The sequence below is a fragment of the Temnothorax nylanderi genome, unplaced genomic scaffold (assembly GCF_030848795.1).
Source record: "Temnothorax nylanderi isolate EJ_2023f unplaced genomic scaffold, tnyl_v1.0 TNYL_tig0871_pilon, whole genome shotgun sequence".
Lineage (NCBI taxonomy): Eukaryota > Metazoa > Arthropoda > Insecta > Hymenoptera > Formicidae > Temnothorax > Temnothorax nylanderi.
Window position 1 is genome coordinate 1 of NW_027249933.1, and position 16,308 is coordinate 16,308.

Genomic DNA, 16,308 nt, shown 5'->3' on the forward strand with positions numbered 1-16,308 from the left:
CGACTTTAAGTCGGTGGTTTTTGCGACATTCGCCGACTTCAAGTCGACTTAAAGTCGACTTTCGTCCTTAAAAATGTCGACTTTTCTGCCAAGTCAGTTTCGGTAGAAGTCGACTTCAAGTCGACTTAAAGTCGACTTTTTGCTCTTAGGGATTCTTATTTTCGCCAGGGTGCGTATCGTCTCTGCCATGTAGGAAGCAGATTCTCGAGAATTTAAAAAATGTATTAAGGCTCCTGGGGCCCGATTCTCTAACGACAAACGTATTCGTAAACTCTGCTCTAACAGAAAAGCTGCAAGCTTATTGGCTAAAAACTGTGTGATAGCCAATCAATTTGCAGCCTTTCTGCTAGAGCAGAGTTTGCGCATACGTTTCTCGTTAGAGAATCGGGCCCCTCATCGACATATAGTATGGACTACGCGATCCCTATATAAAAGCTTTCAAAAAGTGTCCGGTAGAGTTGACCTCTACCTCGTTCCCTCTTTGTCTGTACGCACTGGATAGAAAAAGACAGCTTGACCTCTACCAGGCGCTATCTCTTTTCTTCCACCGGTGTGAGTCGCCGGTCATATTTTTCTATACCTGTGCGCAGTCCATACTATATGTCGATGGGGCCCCTGTTCATTCATTGCAGCCATCTTGAATTGATGACGTCAAAAGCGAAAAAATATTTCATGAAAATTCTTACAACGTACATTAAAATAAGAATATTTTTTAAATAAAATCGCGTTTGTGTAATCGATATATTTGTAAAATATACCAAAAACTCCCCTATTGTGTAGATAATCAATAACCCATATATGTCGAATTGAATTGTACCTAATCAAGGACGAAAACAAGCTGTTTTACAATTGCCGAATTGAAATAAATATTTGCTTTCACATATTAAATTATAATAGATGGGAATTCTCGGTATATTTTAACACGCACTACAATTATTTTAAATATAAAAACACTGCAGTAAAATGAAAAATGACGCTGTATGTTACAAGAATAATTTAGCTTTTTAACGTCATTTTCATGTTTTATAAGAATTATAAGTTACAATTTTGCCAAGAGTGACGCTGTATGTACTGTCAACATAAACTTGGCAATCGAGCTAGCAGGAGCCTTACGTGAGCTTGCAATAGAAAACATTTACAGAATAACACGTTAGAAAGTGTCTAACGTAGATCTTTGACGCACACATTAAAAGGTTACAGAATAGACTTGTTCTGTATACATTTTATACTTATAGTCATCTGTACATTTTCACGCACGCACGTATTCATGTTTAATCCGACTACAATTTTAAATAAGAGGAGAGCATAATTTCTAAGTAAATTTTCTATTAACTCAATAAATAAGTTACTTAAGTATGTTAAATAATTCAATAAATAAGTAACTTATATGAATCGTAATTTAAATGTTTACAAAATTTTCTATGTATTTACTGTCTACATTGTTTGTAAGACCATTACTGCATCAATTATTCGTTGCAATTCGCCTTCGTTATTCGCCAACTTTTCCTTGTTATTCTTTTGAACATCAAGAGGTACCTTTACATCATAATCGGGCACAGCTAAATCCTGTTTCAATTTTTGTATAATCTCGACTAATTGTCCTTTCTTTTTTTGTAACTTTTCTAACTCTTTCTTTGGGTCAATCAAACCCTACAAAATACATTTATATAATAAATATATAATAATAATTAAAGTAAAAGTATATAATATGGTGTAATGTGTTTACCTTTAGTAATAGATGCACTTGAACTTTGTCGGTTACAGTAACAATAGCACAGCCTACCGGTGGTTTTCGCGTGCTGAGAGTAGAATATGCAAGAGTTTCTATGAGTAATTTATACCGAATAATCTTCTCCTTTAAAGCCGAATCACTACACACGACATACGCTTCAGTTTTCGTTTTATTCGGTAAATTGTAAGTTGCGCGGGCAGATCGAACATTTTTAATTATTTTTTGCGCAAAGTCAACGTCCTTTTCGACCTCTCGGTTTCTCCAACGACACTGAAATACATCAGACATGTCGCAGCTATGGCACTGACTTTAATCACGCGTCATAATCGCGGTTGTAAACATATAATTACCTACCTTGGCATCATCTGGATATGGACTTACACATATACTTGGATATATTAGCTTCTTACGAGGTAAACGTTGATAAAGCTCTTCCGTTATAAAGGGCATAAACGGGCTCAACAAACGCAACCCCACATCTAGCGTTATAAATAATACTTTTTGAGCGGCTAATTTAGCCGTATTATCTTCGCTTTGGAATATTGGCTTGAGGTATTCCTAGTAATAGACATGTAAATTGTTGTATAAAAAGATTTTTTCCCCGTGTCCCATAATGTACCATAACATAAAAAAATCAATTATTACTGACCAGATAAATATCACACAAGTCATATAGCCATAAATTGTAACAGGTAGAAGTAGCTAATGCAAAATCATACTGTTTTATTGCTTCGTCGCAAGTCGCGGCGGCATAACTAACTCGTGATAACATCCATAAATCTACATTTGTCTCATTCCCAATCAGCTATAATAGGAAAATGTGTTACGAGTACAGTATTTTTGCTAATTTTTCTAAACAAAAAGGTGTTACTTGTATATTAAATAAAGCTTTACCTCAAATGTATCGTCATTATTGCGTTGATGCTTGTTAACGTATGCAAGTTTCGGTATCATTTTATTTTGTTCCGCACGAAACACAGCCTTTTCTTCAGCCGTAAATGTGGCGACATGGTCATACCAACGTTTAATGTGCAGATGCCTTGCAAGATCAATGTTTAATTCCTTCAATGATCGATGAACTGACGAGTCAAGTTGCGAAGGTGTATAACCATCAAGGTACGGGTAATCCGCCAAGTAATTATTTAGCGCCTCCTGCACGCACGATTCATTCAAAGTCCACTGATACCACTGACTATCTCCAACCATGTCAATACAATTTGCGTTATTGTATTTCTGGCGTAAAAGAATTTACAATTACATATTTGATATTTTACAATAGTCAGAACATGGGTGACTTTCGTAAAATATTAAAATTTACCTTATCATTTAAATTGTCACATTTAAATTGAGATCCAAGACAGGTAAGTGCGAATTTTGTAGCGTTCCATATCTTGTTGCAAAAGAATCTGTATCCTTGTACGCGGAATATATCAAGATTTATATCTCGCCCTTGAGTAGTATAGGCACAGAGAGCGAATCGCAGAGCATCCGTTCCACATTCGGGAATGCCTTGCGGATAATCACGCTTTTGACCTTCTTGAGCTCGTTCAAGCTCTTTTGGATCCAGGTTGGAATCTAACAATTGCCTTTGGAGATCCTGAAAAAAAACAAAACATTCTTGATTTAAAAAGAAATTATGGAACATGTAATAAATAGCAAGTCATTCTTCCTACACACTTCTAAAGATATTCCTTTAATCACATCCATAGGATCTATTACATTTCCCAAGGATTTACTCATTTTTCTTCCATGTGCATCTCTCACCATCGCGTGCAGATATACTTCTCTACAAGAGAGATAGATCATTATTTCTTCATACAAAAAAATATAGATGTTGAATGCATTTAACATACTTGAAAGGCAGCTGTTTCAACAATTTTTGACCCATAAAGACCATCCTGGCAACCCAAAAGAAGAGTATATCGTGGCCAGTTTCTAATAGCGTACCTGGATAAAACGCCTTGAGCTCAGGAGTCTGAAAAAATACATTCCGACATAGAAGTTCTTTACTTTAAATTTCATAAGCTCAATCGCTTTGTTTCTTAAGGCTCCTGGAGCTCTATTCTCGAATCGTTTTCATGAAACTCGCATGCGAAATTCAATGCTTTTCAAATAGAAAATCGCATACGAAAATCATTAGAGCAGGCTCAAGAATACGGTCCCTGGGCTCTTTCCCGACATCTCGTGAGATGTGACGTCAGAAGCGAGAAACGTTGAGAATTCTTGCATGCCATTTCCAAATAAAAAGGTATTTGCATAAAATAACACTTCAGATCACTTCAGCACACTTCGAAAATACTCCGAGTTCGGGTTAGGTCTACCCCTTTCTCTTGACAGTTAATAAACAGCCGTAAAATGAACGTAATACGAAACCTAAAGGGAAAGGAAAGGAATGCAACTCGGAGTATTTTTGAAATGTGCTGAAGTAATCTGTAGTATTATTTTAAACAAATATCTTTTTATTTGAAAATACCATGCAAGAATTTTCAACGTGTCATTTCTCGCTTCTGACGTCACATTCCAACATGGCCGCGACGAGTACCCAGGAGCCTTAATTCACTGTATTATGGCATACATACTTCGTCTGGCCAACCAAAGACAGAGAATGGAAAAAGAGCAGAAGAGAACCAAGTGTCTAATACATCAGGATCTTGCTCCGCAATAATGTCGTTTACGTTAACGTCCAATTTCTTAGCCGCTTTCTCTTTAGCCTCAGCCTCGGAATGCGCACTTACCCAATATTCATCTATCTATATGAGATTTTTTATTCATTATGTGTAATCTGCTTAAAAATCATTCAGTACAAAAAAGCCTACAATTTTTGAAGATTACATAAAAATTACCTTCTTTGCGTTCATAGAAGAACTAGTAGACTTAATTGCATAGGCAGGAATGCGATGGCCCCACCAGAGCTGACGCGAAATACACCAATCTCTGATACCATCCATCCAAATATACCAAGTTTTCTTAAATTGTTCTGGAATTATTTTCAGAGCACCCATACTTACCGCTTCCCTAGCTTGAGCAGCCATTTCGTCACACTTGACATACCTGAGTACGAAAAAAAATCAAATAAATTTCTTAAAAAAAGGTTAACAAACACAAAGGTTCAGTACACAATGCGTTAACCTACCATTGTGGCTTCACGAGAGGTTCGACCACATCTTTCGATCGACTACATATGGGTATTACCATTGGATTGTCTTTTCTACTGATCAACAGGTTTCTTTTTGTCATCTCTTTAATGATAGCTACTCTGGCTTCAAATCTTTTCATTCCCTGTAATCAAGGGCTATTTAATTCGTGTACATTTACTTTGGTATTTATATAATAAAATCTCTCGAAAAAGTTCTCTATATTATATCTATAAAGAGAAATATGATACCGTAAATTCGCCATAGTCTCCAATAACATTTCCATCATCGTCAAAAATGTTGATAAATGGCAGATTATGCCTCTTTCCAACCTCATAATCATTTGGATCATGGGCTGGCGTAATCTTTACAGCACCTGAGAAATAGTTCAGTTATCCTTGACCTACTTTCACCACAATGTTACTTTCACAATAGCTTAACTTTCAGTACATTTGCTGATTTATCAAACTAGTTATATGTATACCAGTGCCAAATTCCATGTCGACGAACTCATCTCCTATAATGGGTATATGCCTGTCGCAAAATGGATGCTGCACATATTTTCCAATATATCGTACGTATCTACTGTCCTTTGGATGCACTGCAACAGCGGTATCTCCTAACATAGTTTCAATGCGAGTGGTTGCCACAATTATTTTGTCTTCCGAATCAAGGAGCTGATAAGCGAAAGATACCAAAATACCAAATTCCACTTTCTTTTCGTAGCCAGGTATAGAAAGCAGAGTCCGTCCACTTAATTCCACTTTATCAACCTTTTTTCAACAAATATATTTTTAATAAAGATTTTCAAATTGGTCATTGTACATATACATTTAAAATATACATTTGTTAAAGAAATATCTATCATCTACATAGTACTCACTTCAATATCCGATATCGCACTTTTTAAAGCGCACGACCAATTAACTAAACGATTGCTGCGATAAATAATACCTTCATCATGCAAGCGCACAAATGCCTCTGTTACGGCTTTACACAATTTAGGATCCATTGTAAAACAAGCACGGCTCCAATCAAAGGAACCGCCTATCTTCCTCAATTGCGAATAAATTCTATCGCCTTTTCTGAAAAATATTTCAAATAGATAACCCGATTAAATATTATATATACATATTACATTTTGTTTTCCATGTAATTGTACAAGTTGTTTTAATAAATGTTTTGTTTACAATTTTACTTACTCATATTTCCATTGCCATATTCTCTTGATAAATTCTTCTCTACCAATATCATGACGAGATTTCTTTTCTTCCTTCCACAGCTTTTTTTCTACAACTACCTGGGTAGCAATACCCGCATGATCACAACCCGGATTCCAGAGTGTTGTACGACCTTTCATACGGTTCCTATATTAATTACATTAACAATTAGAAATCCAACGACTGCAGTTCTATCTTTTAGAAAGTGTCAAATTATATCCTAAATTCATATAACATTTATACCATCTGGTAATAGCATCTTCTACAGCGTTAGTCAGAGCATGTCCAAGATGTAAGAAACCAGTTACGTTAGGCGGTGGTATTACCATTACAAATTTTCCCTTTGGATTTTCCTCCAATACTTTTTTCTAAGATGAAATTTTAACGTATACAGATAAGTACGCTTTAAATCCAATGATATTACATATATTTCAATTTCTATCTTTTCCAATGTTTCGTTTACTTACTCCATATTCTGGTTTAAAAAAACCTTCCTTTTCCCACCAAGGATACCATGCAGCTTCCACATATTGCGGACTATACGTATCTGGCATTGGGCATGTGACATTTTTCTTTTCTCCAGGTGGTGTATCGATAGTATACAAGATTGCTGTAGTTTCTTTCTTGTTATCATTTTTCTACGATATATCAGATTAATGAATAAATTATTAACACATTGCTTACAAAAATGCAATATTTCTTTTCCATTAACACTAAATCGACAATACTTATTGCCAATAAAAATATATGGAAATATATATTGAAATATTTCTAAATTATGGTGCAAGTACAGTCAGGAACTGTAAATACCCAGAAAATGTAATATTAAAATTATGTGAAATAATTATTACTCAAATAAATGTATTTGAATTATTTCACTAATCCAAATCTCAATATCAAAAAGCTAAATCCACGAATATGTAAAGAGTAGTTTGGATCCAAACTACAACAAATTAGACAGAAAACTAATTATAAAATACAATACGCCAAAATTTATCAAAATTATATGCAAGTTTCCTGTCAAACTTGAATAATGCAACTATCGTGTTTTATTTGTGTGACACAGATAACTCTCGAATAATATGTACTTAAATTGCACGGAGTTTCAAATAGCAATGTTTCAATGTAAAAAATTGTAATAACTTAATTTTAAAAAATTTTTTTTAATAATTACTTGAATTAAATGCCCAATTTTATATAGATCTGGAGTCTTGAATTGCAATTTTCAATAGCACAAAACGTAACCTCTAAAATTGTATGAATCCTAAGCCTTGAATAATATAGTTTTCAATAACTTGAAACAATTTAATCATAATATATTATTTAAGGATTATCTGTATGTATAAATACAGATGGCAGTGCAATCAATTCTATACAGCAATAATATATAAAAAGATTGCTTTACATTTTATGTATTTTATAGTTACATAGTAAAAATAAATACAGAAAATAAAAGTCTGACTCAAAATCTCTAATAGAAACCTCGTTTACACTGACCGTTTGATATATGTACACAGTACTATATTCGTATTAAATTAGCTTAATATGAATGATATAATAAATCAAAATAATACGCATACTTACAATTAGTAGCAGCGTAAACATTAAAATACTAAATAATGATCAATTTAAGTTTTCTTCAAAAATGTCTTTCATAATTCTAGTAATGAACGTATGTGTATGTGAGATCATAAGTACTCTACGAAAAATATTATAATTAATAGCATGTCATGTAAAAAAAGACAGATATATGCTCTAAAATTTCAGACATAAGTTAGCAACGAGACACCATATATCATTTGACCTGTGCTTTGAAACCTTATTCCTACTACTCTATTTACTTCGAATCATTTGGTGTAAACGTATTGAAAATTTAGTGCTTGGTGTGTACTATCCTGTAAAAGGTGAGTGGCGTAAACTAAGTTTATAACTTGATTTTCCCTCTATGGAGAACATTCGAAACAGGTGGAAGTAGAAATAACTAAATAAATTCTCGTTAACTCAGCAATTAATTCTTCCTTTGTTGCGATAAAAAAATTTGGAACTGAATTTTTGCACATTTGGACAGATTTAATTCTTTATCTCTAGATATCGAGGTTTGAATCAATTGAATAATTCAAGCACTCAACAAGAATAATCGATCGAATAAATTGGTAAATTAATTGCGCGAATGTCCGAATGTTAGCAAATTTGGACCACGTTTGTAAGTCTAATTAAAATAATCTAGAATAAGAGACATGGCCGATTAAAGCGATCAAGTTAGAGTTATTTATGAAACCTACTTAATGAGCGATTAGACTCCATATGGATAATAAAGATACCAATATTTTCAGCACTCTCTCTCTCTATCAGAGCCAGGTATGGGCTTACCTCTGGTTTCTCTTTTACGTTTACCGGCTTTTCGGTCCCCTTTTTCTCTTGCTTCTGTTTAAATTTCTCCAACTTGGCCAACTTCTTGGCCTCCTTTTGCAACTGCTTGGCCGTTTTCTGTGGGCCATTTTCCACGACCGCGGTCTCATCGTCCTTCGCATTGACCATTTTCTCCTATTGCTTTTTTTTTTACAAAAAGTTTACACGTCTATTTTCTGCTTAATACTTATTCACACAAACCGGCTTATGAAACAAACTCGACGATTGCAAAGCTAAAGCCTCTTGCAGAATGCCAGGGCCCGTATTCTGTTCCGCTAAAATCCGTTTACCGACAGTCGTCGGCGTCGTTAACGGTGTCGGCGCAGCTTTTACACGATATGAAAAACCTGCGCAAGTGCGCAACGACACTCATCGAACCGACAGTTGTCGGCATGATGTAATAAAACAAGGTGTGTTCTTGCGCAGCCATTTTTTTCAGCCAATGAACAGAGGTCCCAACTTGCGCCATTTTCTCGCGCCAATTTTGAATACGACTAAGTTTAAACATATATAAAGCAGACGTAAAAATAGAAAATAGATGTTCGCTAGCTACTGTGATGTAATATTATTATTTTTGAATATTATTATAGCTATTATATAATAACGTTTATTAAATTTTTGTAATTGTATAATTATATTATTCTTATTTTAGATATGTTATAAGTAAACATTGAAAACACTATACGTTTACATTACTACAATAAATGGTTATAAAAATGTAATAAATAATAAATAAGTAATTGTAAGTAATAATAAATAAGTAAATAAATAAACGATAATAATGGAAACACATGAAATACACAATGTTTGCAATTGAATCCTTACATTTCGGTTTTTAATGATGGTAACAAATTCAATAATATCAATAATTCAGTAGAGCGTTAAATTTAAAACTAAAAAAATTAACTTCTATTATTAAGTCCTGTTCGGAATAATTCCGTCAAACTATAAACCCGTGCTGATTGGGATATTAATAATACTGAATGATGGAATGGTAAATAAGGAATCAATTAATTACGTTTTATGTAATTTTTTTATTTATAATTTTTTTATTTATAATAATCCTCTCGCAACGAAGACCTGGCACTTTTTATGCGGCCCAATCACACGCTCTTCTTTCCGTTCGATTGCTACACGATTAGCTAAATGAATTTCGTCAAAGCAGAGGACTGTTATTTTTTCCATATCAGTCATATTTTGTCCTTTAGACTTCATTACTTCAATGACATCATGTAGGACACCCTCATTCACATCGAATGCTGCGACCCACTTTCTGAAAGTTGAGAGTGCCGGGAGCGGCAAGTTTTTCTTCTCTCTCAAATACCGGTAACCTTTCGGACTGACACTACGAAGAGAAATAGCTTCTGCAATGTCTTCTGCAGACCAGCGAGTTTTCTTTTGTTTAGGGTTCAGCAAAAGTTTAACTTGACCTGGACTGAATACTCTTCGAAGTAAATTTTTCATCTTGTTGCGCCATTTTCTTTCTGCCAACTTATTGCACCTCTTCAACTGTTGGCGAAGATTGCGATTTTCCACAGTTAATGCATTCTTTAATGCAACGCAGTTAATGTCTGAACACGATGGCGTATCCTTCGCATTTGGCATCACTGAAACGGAAAATAAAAATAAAATACATAATGTTGGAACTGTACATTGCAATGTATTATTAAGGATGTATTGCACCTATTTTCAAAGCGCTACCAAGTGGATAAAAATTTGTGAGAATGTTCTTTTAGTCTTCCTGATGTGCTACAAAAAAGTAGAAACGAATCCACTAAACGGTTGCTGAGATATAACGATTTTAATTTTCACTGATTTTACACGTATTCTTATGGGAAGAGACGATTTTGGCGGATAAAACAGCTAAAAAAATGTTAAAGGAGCGCTACCAATATTTTGAATTTTTTTGTACATCTAGTATACGAATAGATGAAAATATCTGCCAAGTTTCAATTGTCTTCACTATACCGTTTTAAAGAAATAAATTATAACTTGAGATAATTTTGCTGTCGGCACGAACATCTCGTGAAAGCGCGGCAACGTCGCAATCAGCTGGGCAAGCGAATCATAACCTATGGCTGTGGCTGTCGCTACACGTATAGCTTTTCGTCGAGCGAGTCTTTTTTTATAAACTGCTTTTCTCACTATTTTGCCTTTCCACCGATAACTTTTCGTGTCTGACATTGTAAAAATGTAAACGAACAGACATAACCTCGCAGCTCGCATCAAGTCTCGCACTGTTTTGGTACTGTGCAAGGCTGCCAACCTACGTGAATCGAGTCATAGAGAGTCGCATAACAATGTTTATAATAAATAATAATCAAAATTATCGTTTATATGATACATATTTATCTTTTTTGACGTTATTAAAGTCACATTTGTTTATCAGCACTGCTGAATAATGTCTTTTGCTTTGAAATAATTTGACGTTATGAAGTTGAAATCAGGGCATTTTCACTGCCAAAAGTTTAGGCTCATAAATTACAAAAATCGCAAATAATACGGAAAAAACATTTATAAAGTAAAAAATACTTTTCTAGGAGTAAAAATAAGACTCCTACTATCATTTGAGTATCTTACATCTAGATTTACTATGCGTTAGGCGTAGATATTCAAGTATTTCAAATTTCATGCACTTTTGTCTAAGATTGTACGTGTGATACATCCTTAAAACACAAATTGTCATATGAGAAAATAAAAGTTTGAACTTAATATCTTAGCCTTCAATATGACATAATATAACTGTAACATTTCTTATTTGTACCAATGTTGTTCATACAACACTGGTTTCCAAATTGAAAAAAATTAAAAAATAATACTTTATACGTACGAATAGAACCAGTGATGCTGGTGGACGTGGCAGCAGATGTTGATGCAGCTGGTTCTATGCTGGAACTCATTTCGTTGAACTCGCCAATCATCTGGTCAGATGCTGAAAAATAATTGTAATAAGTCTTTATGTCATAGATGTAATTGTTAAATAAACAATCTCCATTAAATTACTGGGAATTTTGCATAATAAATATACCTACCGGAGATATCAAGTGTTGACGTCATTGGATCTTCACAGGTCACTGTAGCTTCTGATATCTGGTCAGCCACTGAAATATTTATTGAAATATTAATTTTCAACCCAAAGCTAAATATTTCTTAATCGCATACAGTGTATACAATATAACACACAGTTGAATTAACTAATAATAAACTTACAATTATTAATAGGAGCACTGATACGTGTGGACGTCTCTGCGGATGTTGCAATAACATTTACAACGGGACTCAATTCACGGACTTCATGAAGCATCTGCTGGAAGTCTGAAAAATAATTGTAATAATAAGAAAATAATAACATAATAATAGAAGTGAAGAGAAATTATTAAATATTAAATGTTAATTGGAAAATTACTCCTAATAGAAGCTAAGCAGAGAAAGACTTTCGCAGATAATGTTTATTATTTAGAATTCTTATATGAACGTGAAAAAAGGTGTTCGCTGATATAATTTATTTATGAAAATTATTGAGTCCAAATCTAAATTTAATAACGACAAGACCTCTATTCATAAAAGAAGAGTCAATGTCACTTGTATGTTTACAACAAACATTAATGACATTAATTTTAATTCAAACTTAAAAACAATAGATATAAAAATAAATAATATTTCATTATTAAATTAATGTCAATAATATTTGTTATAAAAATATTTCATAATATTTGTTAGAATAGTACTACAAACTTTTTACCAGGAGGCTGTATTTATCACATATTTTAATATTGTATCAAAAACATTAAATTTGGAAAAATTAATTCATACAATTCAATATAAAATTATCTTATGATAAATTCTTTATATACAAATTTTCCTTGTTTACTGTACAGACTTTCAAAAGCCATCGATTCATTATAAATAAATAAATAAATAAATAAAATATATGGACATGCTGTTACAGATTATGAATACCTTAAATAAAATACATATTACCATCATTCCCTGGAAATGCAAAGGGTACAGCATCTGGGTTGAGGGGCCTAGAATTCTTTGGTGTTCCTGCTAACTCGTCTACGAAGGACACCTTCCTGTAGCATGACTCATTAAAATGAGCTGAGCACACACGAGCTGCATCAATAAATTCCATAATTAATTAATTATTAATTATTAATCGAAACGTGCATTAAAAACATGACATTATCGACAAATTCTGAGGAGCTGTTGAACGCCAAAGTGATCAACTATACGAATCATAAAAAAGTGCCTCGATATTATTGTTATTAAATTAATGTTTCAGTAGTTAAAATTTTTGTAATTTTGCTGATAGTAATTTTACTTATGTTTGAGATGTATTTCAAGTAAATTTATGTCGAAAAATATACAAATATAAACACATGAATTTCCGGCCCTACACGGATGAGCCACCTTAAGAACAATAAAATGATCTTGTAAGTAAATTGTATTAACATTAGTGTACATACCATTTTTCTCCTTAATTTCCCCTATTCTCCTTCCACACGCCATTATCCACTTTTCACAGAGCTCCCTTTTTTTTGGAAAAGAAAAAAATCGGTAGTTCCCTTTTCCAGAACGGTTTGTGCACCCTTTCATGGCACACAGCGGTATTGTCACTAAATTTGTTTAAAATTTCACTTCTAAACACTGAATCACAAACTGAAACTAATGTAAACACCCGGGAACCTAACCTCGTCACACACTACTTCGCTCTACACAGACACTACTCATACACATATAAATCAAATATGGCCGAAAGTTGAGACCTGCGCAGATTGTGACGAAAAATAGACCAGGATAGGAACACACCTTGTTTTATTACATCATGGTTGTCGGTAGGCAGGAACGGAATACGAGCCCAGCCCCGGGATTCTCTAACTCCTTAACGACAGTTTCGGTATCGTTGCGCAGGTATTATATATGGTAAAAAAGCTGCGCAACGATACCGAAACTGTCGTTAAGGAGTTAGAGAATCCCGGGGCAGGCAACAGTCAATAGGAACAGGAAATAACAAAAAAATCGTTAATTACAACCTAAAAAATGCGAATGCTATGATTGGTTGGCAACAGGCAATAGGCACAGAATTTCCAACGTGACGGAAACTCTGTGTCTATTGCCTGTGTCACTGTTTATTCTGCATTTATACATGGTTTCTGATTTCTATTCCCTTTGGGCGCCATGGATCTCAGTGACTGTTTCTTATTAAACAAGCGATTCGGTCGAAGTCTGTCTCAGGCCCAGTTCAACAGTGGCCAGTTAGCTTAACTAGTAGTTAACTCTCACTCTCCTTCTCTTTCTAACCTTTGAGGTTAGAAAGAGATAGAGAGTGAGAGTTAACTACTAGTTAAGCTAACTGGCCACTGTTGAACTGGGCCTCAACCTACTTTCTACTATTCGGAAAATTAATCCCGACGGAAAATCATATCCTTAATTCGGCGATCTCCCTTCTAGTACCGCTTAAGATTCAATTTACCGCGTGTTATCGGACTTCCAGGTTCAATCGTAACTTAACTGGATGACTTGCAACGCCTATATCACTCTTATTGCCTGTTGTCTGGCATTGTGCAAGGGGCTTAACCATGCTGATTGTGCTGCGCCGTGTTGTCCAGAGCGTATGCAATGGTATGAATATGAAGGTATTGGTTGGTTTCCAACACTCAACCGTAACCTCAACCGCAACCGAGCCCGCAACCCGTAGTGTGATTACGGCTTTAGCTTATGGCTTCTGCACACAGAACGCGGAAACGCTTGCCGCGCGGCAAGAAGCGACGCGGTAGCCAATCAACTTTTGGTTCTTACTAAAGTCACTAGATTACAAAGTAACGCAATTCATAAGATACATGGGAGTCAAAATGGCGTCGAAAAGTGTAGATAGTGTATACATTGTGCAAATCATCTCTACTTTAAGTGCAGTCTTTATAACCTGTTATAATGTTCTTCGCACATGAAGAAAAATAAGAGGTATCAAGATGCCAGGTTGTTGTGTTAAAGGCTGCAATAATCGCAGCGAAAGAGGATTTAGATTATTTCGTGTTCCGAAAAATAAAGAAAGAAGGCATGAATGGCTTCAATTAATTGGAAGAGATACTTTACCAGAAAGGGCTGAAATTTGTGAGGTAATTAATGAATTACAAACGTATGAAACATTTGTCTTACAGTACTAATGAATTATTATATTAATTTTACAGATGCATTTTGATGAAAATCAATTTGAGAACAATCGAGCAGATGAGAGAAAATTGCTTCGCCCATATGGAAAACCTAATTTATTACATTTAGAAAATAATTCCAATGAAGTAATAAACAATATGAGTACTAATAATGGTAAGAATGTAATAATTCTCGTAAGTTTTACATAATTCAATGATACTTAGATATATATAAGAAATTTAAGATACAATTCAGGTATAATTATCTGAATCATTTCCTTATGAATACATGTATTACTGTAATATTATTTATTTGAAATAATTGTAGATAAATACGAGGACAATGCAAATAATTTGAATGAAAATTCCTACAGTAATATCAATAATGGTGACGATACTATTACCGAGTTGGAAATTATATCTGCAGATTGTGGTGCCAATAAATCAAAACATTTTGAAGCAACCGATGTGGTAATGAGCGATACTGCATCAAATAAAAATCTTTATGAAATAATAAAAAATTTTAAAGAACAAATAAAAAAATTAAAGAAATCTTTAAATAAGACTGTGGTGGAACGTAATATCTTAAAAAGAAAATTACAAAAAAGAAATGTAAGATTTAATGAAATATTTAACGAAGATCAAAAGGACTTTATCACGCGTAAAACACAAAAAGGATCATCATGGTCTGCAGATACAATTACAAAAGCATTGAAACTTTATGCAGCTTGCGGACAAAAAGGCTACGAAGAGGTGCGCCGACAGCATTTACCGTATCCAAGTATCCGCACTCTACAAAGTCGCATACAAGGCTTAAAATTTAAGCCAGGTACCCAGATAGCAATGCCTGATGATCAGATTTCATCACGTCATGATCTTCTGATATTGATCGAAATGTGATGTATGTCTTGTGATCATATTGTGATGATACACATCATGAATACAATGTTAACATGTATATGAGGAAATATATGAGCTCAGATATTGACGTTACTTAGCCAACTCATGATAATCACATGCTGACCCTGGTGGAAATAATTTTACAACAATTACCGCGAGCGCTAGTACCGTACGCTGCCGCGACGCGGCTATACCACGCGTCACTTTCTCGTAATCAAAAATCATCACGTGCTAGTATAAGAGGCGAGCTTGTGAGAAGCCTAATTACAATGTTCTTTGCTGCAGATCAGCTTAAGTGATACCTCTGGTATCACAGTGCAGAGGTCTGCGAAGCAATTTTTGATAAATTGTTGGATACGTCTTACTTATTTATTTACATGTTTTTAAATAATTTTATTAAGTATGAAATATTTAAAATTGTTGTCATTTCTTGAGCTTTATATGCACACAATATGCAGTATTTCATTGAACATTTATGTGTTCATTATGTCACTATTTTGTAAACTTTTATAGATTTTATAACATGTCTGCATTCTGAGCAACATATGAGCCCGCATCTGTGTCTATTCTTGCCATCATGTTTTTAATAAACGTGAGTACAATATGTACTCAGAACGAACACATTTTGCTATCTGGGTATATTTGAGGATATTTTCAACATGCTAAAAATTAAAGTTAGTAGGTACTTATAATGTTGAATTGGATTAAGGCTTAGATTTCATACATCCGACAACGACAATGTCGGACGTAGGCGATTGGCT

At 34.1% G+C, this 16,308-nt stretch overlaps 3 protein-coding genes across 5 annotated transcripts; 1 reads left to right on the forward strand and 2 right to left on the reverse strand.

Annotated features, from left to right (window-relative positions):
* Positions 1-1,207: 1,207 nt before the first annotated feature.
* Valrs (Valyl-tRNA synthetase) lies at positions 1,208-8,854 on the reverse strand. Its single transcript, XM_071724880.1, has 18 exons — positions 8,457-8,854; positions 6,554-6,724; positions 6,330-6,454; positions 6,069-6,233; positions 5,750-5,951; positions 5,351-5,639; positions 5,118-5,242; positions 4,866-5,011; positions 4,576-4,783; positions 4,312-4,482; positions 3,586-3,707; positions 3,410-3,518; positions 3,051-3,329; positions 2,627-2,965; positions 2,382-2,537; positions 2,087-2,290; positions 1,727-2,002; positions 1,208-1,650 (listed from the first exon to the last, which is right to left on the reverse strand). Exons 1-18 carry the CDS (start codon positions 8,622-8,624, stop codon positions 1,435-1,437), a joined length of 3,471 nt encoding a protein of 1,156 aa, XP_071580981.1. The 5' UTR covers positions 8,625-8,854; the 3' UTR covers positions 1,208-1,434.
* A 655-nt stretch (positions 8,855-9,509) lies between these two features.
* LOC139785726 (uncharacterized) lies at positions 9,510-13,349 on the reverse strand. Its single transcript, XM_071724887.1, has 7 exons — positions 13,308-13,349; positions 12,965-13,114; positions 12,477-12,611; positions 11,706-11,810; positions 11,528-11,596; positions 11,326-11,427; positions 9,510-10,102 (listed from the first exon to the last, which is right to left on the reverse strand). Exons 2-7 carry the CDS (start codon positions 13,092-13,094, stop codon positions 9,549-9,551), a joined length of 1,095 nt encoding a protein of 364 aa, XP_071580988.1. The 5' UTR covers positions 13,095-13,114; positions 13,308-13,349; the 3' UTR covers positions 9,510-9,548.
* A 635-nt stretch (positions 13,350-13,984) lies between these two features.
* Positions 13,985-15,640, forward strand: LOC139785727 (uncharacterized). 3 transcript variants are annotated; one of them, XM_071724889.1, is made up of 4 exons: positions 13,985-14,614; positions 14,687-14,822; positions 14,976-15,259; positions 15,375-15,640. In XM_071724889.1, exons 1-4 carry the CDS (start codon positions 14,468-14,470, stop codon positions 15,462-15,464), a joined length of 657 nt encoding a protein of 218 aa, XP_071580990.1. In that variant the 5' UTR covers positions 13,985-14,467; the 3' UTR covers positions 15,465-15,640. The 3 variants fall into 3 exon arrangements, with proteins under 3 accessions (XP_071580990.1, XP_071580989.1, XP_071580992.1); XM_071724891.1 differs by having other exon boundaries at positions 13,988-14,614; positions 14,976-15,118; XM_071724888.1 differs by having other exon boundaries at positions 14,976-15,640.
* Positions 15,641-16,308: the final 668 nt, after the last annotated feature.

Bases quoted from the DNA above. Each gene is read 5' to 3' on its own strand.
- Valrs (XM_071724880.1), bottom strand. From the start codon at position 8,624: ATGGTCAATGCGAAGGACGATGAGACCGCGGTCGTGGAAAATGGCCCA. The intron at 2,538-2,626 runs GTAAAGCTTTAT...TTCCTATTATAG, and splicing joins ATAATGACGATACATTTGAG to CTGATTGGGAATGAGACAAA. The intron at 2,291-2,381 runs GTCAGTAATAAT...GTCTATTACTAG, and splicing joins ACTTGTGTGATATTTATCTG to GAATACCTCAAGCCAATATT.
- LOC139785726 (XM_071724887.1), bottom strand. From the start codon at position 13,094: ATGAAAGGGTGCACAAACCGTTCTGGAAAAGGGAACTACCGATTTTTT. The intron at 12,612-12,964 runs GTATGTACACTA...TTATTGATGCAG, and splicing joins GGAAATTAAGGAGAAAAATG to CTCGTGTGTGCTCAGCTCAT. The intron at 11,597-11,705 runs GTAAGTTTATTA...TAAATATTTCAG, and splicing joins CAGTGCTCCTATTAATAATT to TGGCTGACCAGATATCAGAA.
- LOC139785727 (XM_071724888.1), top strand. From the start codon at position 14,468: ATGCCAGGTTGTTGTGTTAAAGGCTGCAATAATCGCAGCGAAAGAGGA. The intron at 14,615-14,686 runs GTAATTAATGAA...TTAATTTTACAG, and splicing joins AAAGGGCTGAAATTTGTGAG to ATGCATTTTGATGAAAATCA. The intron at 14,823-14,975 runs GTAAGAATGTAA...AAATAATTGTAG, and splicing joins CAATATGAGTACTAATAATG to ATAAATACGAGGACAATGCA.